We start from the raw sequence: 6773 nt of genomic DNA, 5'->3' as shown, positions 1-6773 counted from the left end.
GTGTGCATACCACAACTGCGACCATAGCGCAATTACTACAGCCAGACTGAATTAATGTTGGATACTCACTATTAATGTTAAGATAATGTATAATACATGATTTCATGTATTATAATGTTTCATGTAGATAAACTAAAGGTCTCATAATGGAGACCTTTGAGAGAAGCTGCATTAAACAGGAGACATATTTAGATAATTAAATATTCATTGGCTATAGGTACATTTTCTTTATTGCTCTGTACAAATAAATCGAGGCAAATATTAACAACATTCAGAAGGTAAAAAACAATCATGGGCAATATGAACATTTAGCTTTTGAATGCCTTCCAGAACCGAACAGGCTACAACTTAGGAGGTCAGAAAAAGAAGAAAACAGAAAGACGGGGAAGAAAAGGGATATGATGGGAGGAGGTCTCAGTACCTGATCTCACATGAATAATCGAGCATTCACAAACAATTCACACGGCCATTCTCTTACTATACAAACTCACTAAAAGTTAAGAAAATAAAGCTCTTTAGGAGACTATGACACATGCTCTTTTTAATCATACCCCTGAATGATCTTTCAACAAACAGGCCAGTGCTGCCCAATATAGGTTTAAACTAGCAAACGTGTGGCATAAAACTAATGTGTGGCATTAGCAATGAGGTGCATCAGCAAGTCTTCTGCTGCCATATGAGTTATGCAATTCACACAGCTCATAACCCGTTACACATGGTCTTGGCAAATGAACAATTATGGTCTGAAATGAACATAGCTGTACAGAAAAATAAAGGGAAAACAGATTTAAATCATTTGATCCTTCTGTGATGTGTCCTGATGTCATTCAGAGGGCATTATCTCTTAAAGACAGGCGGAGAACCATAACACCAGGCTCAAAATAAATAGCATCAATGGATCATCTTCATCTCTGTCCATTACCCAATCCTTAGGGTGAAGTTGGAGGGGACCGGGTGTGGACGTTTTCCAGTTCGACGACAACCTCAAATAACACTTTATTTCCCATATAAGTGCACTACTATTAATCAAAGCCACAAAGGGCTAGGTTTGAAAGTAGTCTGCAACCAAGTATGGGCGAAGAGGTATGATTTGAGGCGTAGCCATGATGATCCTCCAGCCTCATACATCCACAGTCTGTTCTGATCCCTCCACCTCCACCACGCCCGTTATCTCTACCACCCTGATGTGCACCCCCGCCAGTCTCTCCACATCCTCCTCGCACATCTCCGTAACCTCCTCCGTCAACCCCCCATCCTCTACCACCGTCGTCGTCGTCATCTCTTCCATCGCGACCATGTCGACATGCTCCTCCCTCATCTCATCCTCCAATAGGACGGTCTCCTCTTCCTCGCCCTGCATTGCTATTGTGACGGCGTTGGGGTCAGCAATGACCACCTCCTGGATTCCGTGGAGGTCTAGCTTGTTGTCCTGGATTCCGTGGAGGTCTTGGAGGTGGGTTCGGAGGTCGCGTGGCTGGGTGAACCACAGGTCACACATGGTGCAGTGGTTGGGCTTGTCCCCTGTGTGGGTCACCAGGTGGTCCTTGAACTCGTCCCAGTTGTTGAACACGCTACTGCACACCTGAGAGGGGGGAGGGAGAGAGAGAAAGAGGGAGGATTTAGAAAAGCAAAGAAGGATACTGTTTTTGTGTACACAGTGTATGACACTACCAAGTTTGGTCCACTTGAAGGGTTCAAAATAATCTGAGAACCACACAATCTGATTCCTCCAGTCTCCTGACTGTTTATTAGCAGTGAACCAATATTGGGCAAACTGTGCCTTCAGCAGAATTATCTTTGCATTAAAGTATTTTGTTAGCGGCTGAACATGGCACTTCTTACCTGACATTCGTAGAGTTTTTTGCGGCCCTTCTTTGCCCCGGCGCCATTCTGACATGCGGCCATGTGGCATTTCAATGTGCTGTTCCTGGCAAAATGCTCGTGGCAGTCTTGACACTGATACGGTTTCTCACCTGCACACAAGCACAAGAAATAACCCACAACTAAGCACAACTTATCCATGTACAAGTCAAGAGGTTAAACTTGTCTGAAGTCAATGCAAACTCAAGAGATAACAAAAAGTCACAATGCTAAATGTTAGATGCTACTCTTGAACGTTCAAGTAATTCATTCTCACCAGTGTGCTTCCGCAAGTGCTCCTTGAAGTGGCCGAAGTGGTCGAAGTTCTTTTTGCAGTACTCGCACACGTGCACCTTCTTCAGTGGTCTCTGGTTGCGTGACAGTTCCTCCGCTTCAAAATGAAACGTGGTGATGTGTTGTTTCAGAGCCCCCTCTCGGGTGTAGGCTTTACCGCAGTGTCTGCAAACGTACGGCTTGTCCAACGAGGCAACATGCGCACGCATGTGCTGTTTCAGGTGGTAGTAGAGCTTGAAACTGCGGTCGCATTTGTTGCAGCGGAACATGTTGTCCAGTTGGGAGATCTGGACTTCTACCACCTCTATGTTCTCTATGGCCTTGGGTGCCGTAACGGTCTCCTCCTGATACACCATGTCCTAAAAGCGTGTACACACATACACATTTGAATGCCTTATTTGAATTCACTTTGGACCCATACAAATAGCATACACAGTACCTACACATGACTGTAATTGGCTTGATTATTTACTTATGTGTAGTGTTGTTCCGATACCGATACTAGTATCGGCATGGCCACCGATACGCACAAAAATGCTGGTATCGGTATCGGCGAGTACTTTACAAAAACGTAAGTTTTTTTATTTTTATTTTTTACTTAAGTTTTACAAAAACTTTACGAGTTTTACAAAGGTTTTGAGCAGTGCCAGACTAAGTGTTAGCAATAATTTTACATCGAGGTGAGTATGTGGTTCAAAAAACATGTTTTTTTGTTTTGTTTTTTCAAACGCCGTGGTATCGGATCGGTACTCGGTATCGGCAAGTACTGCACGGTCAGGTATCGGTATCGGTATCGGGATCAAAAAATGGTATCGGAACAACACTACTTATGTGTATCCTTTATAGTTTACCTCGTCTAGTGACTCCTTCTTCACCACATGCAATGTGGGCACCCCCTGCTGGTACTTGCTGGTGATGTCAGCCAGCAGTGCAAGCGCCGAGTCGTCAGAAGCCGCCTGGGCATTCCGCGCGGCGTCTACCACCTCCTCCAGCCCTGCCTCCTCCACCTCCTCCAGCCCCGCCTCCTCCACCTCGATAGCCCCCTCTGCGATCTCCACCTCAATATGCACCTGTCAAAGGAAAGTGGGATCAGCAAATTGTAGCAGCAAAAACTAGGAAAAAGGAACATTGAATAAAGATAATTCAGAATCTAAATTGCTGTTGAACATCAACTCTATATAACCCTATACAATAAAGGTTATGAATCAGGTTAAATCCTCTGACCTGCTCACTCTCCGCTGATGGTAGAGTCTCTGTGATGACATTGATGAATGTCTCAGCGATCTTCCTCTTCTTGGCCTTGCTCTTCCCTGTCAGAGCCTGGGAGGGACTGAAGGGGGTGTCATCAACCGTCCTACAGAGAGGAGGAGAGATTTGCATGTGACTCCTTCTATCCATTTAAGAGTACTACATACTGCTTGTTGTTGGTCTGATTTGTCCCTGACTTGTAACTGTTCTTGTTCTCCGTTCTGTTTTGTTTGTCATGTTCAATGTGTTTTAACTTTTGTATTTCTTTTACCCCCTACCCTTCAAAAGGCTGTGCCTTTTGCCAGGTCGGCATTGTAAATAAGAATCTGTTCTAAATTGTCCTACCAGATTAAATAAAGGATACAAAAACAAACCACAAATAGGACAATCAACAAGACGAGGTTAAAATATCCAAAAAGGGCTATGGTAAAACTAAAAAGGCTTTTCAACTCATAGGAAAACACTAAAAGATGCATTATACTACGGTAACTAACTTGTTGTTAAGGGCCTTGATGGCCTCTTGCATCTGGAGGTACTCGGCTGCTTTAAATACATCATTGATCTCCTCCGGACCACTGACAGACAGAATGGCTGTGTAGGTGAATTCCATCAGCTGCTGGAAGGCTGAGTTACTCACTCCTGCCAAAAAGACAACAAGAATTGATGGGTGTGTTAATTCGCTGTACTGTGATGGCATGTGAAAAGCCAGAATTATACCTCCTCACAGGTTAGGGTTAATTGTTAGTTGTAAAGTGGCTTCTTTTATTTGTCTCTAAAATACCACTCAACTGTTGCTCTCCATAGCAGGGGCTTAGCTAATTCTCAGGTACTAGTGTGGATGCAGCTCTAGTCTTATGTCTACAAGTAAATGTGGCGATATAGCAACCAAACCACAAGCTCTTCTACTGTTCATCTTCTTGATTGACTGATTCAGTCAGTAGACTGGTGGTCCATCATACCTTCTATTTCCACCATAGGCTCCTGTGTGAAATCCTGGAAGAACTTGTGGAAGAACTGACTGCATGCTGCCAGCACTGCTTTGTGAGCTCTGAACTGGTGCCCTACACAGACAGAGGAGGGAGAACAATTCAAAGAATGGAAAATAATAAAATTAATTAGAATGATATTCACACTTAATATTCACACTGTGTGGGTGTTTGACTTTGGCTTCACACAACAACATGTCATTGTTTTGTTATTGCAATTAATAACCCTTAAAAGTTACTTGAAGTATCAAAAGGACAAAAATCCAAGTTTGTCAGGCATTTTTCTACCTCAAAGATAGCATGGAATATGGACTATACAGTAAGCATGACTTAAGACTATTTTCAATGTTTTGGGGTGAACTATCTTTTGAAATGAAGCATTACCATCCACTATCAGGGTGATGTCTGTGAACTGGTCCAGTTGCCGCTGTTCATTCAGTTTGTCTAGCATGACTTTATAATGGGCTGGGAATTCACTCCCACACTCCAACTCCACCTCCACCTCCACCTCATCTGCCATCGCTCAGCCCTTCTCCCTGTTCAGACAGAAATAAAAATAAAAAACATACATAATGAGGTTTTCACACACAATTTCACATTATTACCAAGAATATTAGTTACTTTCTAATAGGTGATGTGGCCTGGGCACTGAGTTACAGTTAATCTGTTCACATAATCTGAGCAATATTAAAGATTGGGAACGTTGTGTAGTTTGCTCAAGTTTTGCATGTCATGTGCATCTGCCTTTTGCATTTATAAGGATAAACAGAGATCAATATGGATGGACGCAAATTGCTTAAGTGTTTTTTGTAGTATTAGCAAACAATTAAATAATGTTTTGTCCAATAGCGGCGTCCCACAAAATGCAAATGATAAGGAACAGACGTCCCATTTAGCCAATCAGACGTCTGAGAGCAGTGTGCATCTCACCATGTTGGCCAATCAGACGTCTGAGAGCAGTGTGCATCTCACCATGTTAGCCAATCAGACGTCTGAGAGCAGTGTGCAACTCACCATGTTAGCCAATCAGACGTCTGAGAGCAGTGTGCATCTCACCATGTTGGCCAATGGAAATGAACGATGCTGTCTAACGCGGGTGGCTAAGCTAGCTAGTGTTAGCGGAAAGGAAGGCCTCTACAAAACACGTAATCAAACTTTAATATGTATGTATGCATCAGTAACATATTTGCATGTCTAATCATACCAAAAATACATACGCCATAGTATTCGTTATGAAACAGAGACCAACCTTGATAGCATGTTAGCCAGCGAGCTAACGTTCATAATTCCAGAGTAGGCCTCTCGCTGTTTCGAGTTTGACCATCGCCATTACGTCATCAAATCGCGCATTAAAATACACATTTTCGTGAGACGTTTCCTTATTTAAACCTCCCGTGAACAAATCGTCCATTCTCACACATTCGTACACCTACCTCGGGTTGGGTTCTGTCGCTTTGAGGAGTTGTTTTGGCGTAGATATATCTGCCGACACTGGCAGCGTTGCTCTTCTCTGGTTCCTCCAAAAAGGGCGGTCGCTCAGTGTTCGGGCCTCGGGTTCCCAGCAGCCACTGCGAACTCCGGAGGACGCCAAGAAGTGTTGCCTGGTAACAAGTGTGCGTTCTTCGATATCGTGACGTTAGAATTATAAGGTTCTATCTCCATTTTTGTCAAAATTTAGTTTTTTTACATAATCTGATCCATTAGGTTTTTATTAATGCCTGTGTGGTGTTATTTTTTAAAATGTTGACATTTTTGAGTTAGTAATTCATAAAATACAAAGGTTCAATCTCACAAAACATAATGGAATGTAAAAACTTTGACGCTCAATATCTCTGAACTACCCTACACGGAGATAGAACCTTATCATTCTAAACGGAGATAGAACCTTATCATTCTGGTGTCAGTCAGGACTCATGCTATGGGGATGGTGTTAGTCAGGCTATGGGGATGGTGTTAGTCAGGACTCATGCTATGGGGATGGTGTTAGTCAGGACTCATGCTATGGGGATGGTGTTAGTCAGGACTCATGCAGTGCTGCTACGAAGGAGAGTCTGAACAGATGCGTCTTGAGTGTCCTTAAATGCATTGAGAGTATCAGAGCATCGGATGGCTGGTGGAAGGGCGTTATGGGTGTCATCTAGCCCTACTCAGAGTGGTAGGCCTATATTAGAATAAATCCAATTCCTAGATTAGAGGATAGCTTCCCTCTTAACATCAGATAACATTCACCATGACTGAGTGGGCCGTATTATGGAGCGAGACCCTGTAGGCTATAGAGTATGCATACCAGTGGAGGCTCCTCCATAGAGGTGGAGGAGGCCTGGCCTCCCCAATAATTTGAGAGAAGAGAGAGAGATTTAAAAAAGCAATAATTATATTTTTTAT

General features: G+C 43.2%; 1 protein-coding gene across 1 annotated transcript; it reads right to left on the bottom strand.

Moving 5' to 3' along the window:
* Positions 1–300: 300 nt before the first annotated feature.
* Positions 301–4908, bottom strand: LOC308157218 (zinc finger protein 131-like; the record flags this gene model as incomplete). Its single annotated transcript, XM_080530727.1, has 8 exons — positions 301–1582; positions 1843–1973; positions 2138–2513; positions 3006–3224; positions 3379–3508; positions 3897–4041; positions 4362–4463; positions 4773–4908. 8 exons carry the CDS (start codon positions 4906–4908, stop codon positions 1121–1123), a joined length of 1701 nt encoding a protein of 566 aa, XP_080386853.1. The 3' UTR covers positions 301–1120.
* Positions 4909–6773: the final 1865 nt, after the last annotated feature.

Source organism: Nansenia antarctica, assembly GCF_963989245.1.
Source record: "Nansenia antarctica genome assembly, chromosome: 5".
NCBI classification, from domain to species: Eukaryota; Metazoa; Chordata; class Actinopteri; order Argentiniformes; family Microstomatidae; genus Nansenia; species Nansenia antarctica.
Note: the sequence above shows the minus strand (reverse complement) of the source record. Positions and strands in the feature narration are given on the sequence as shown.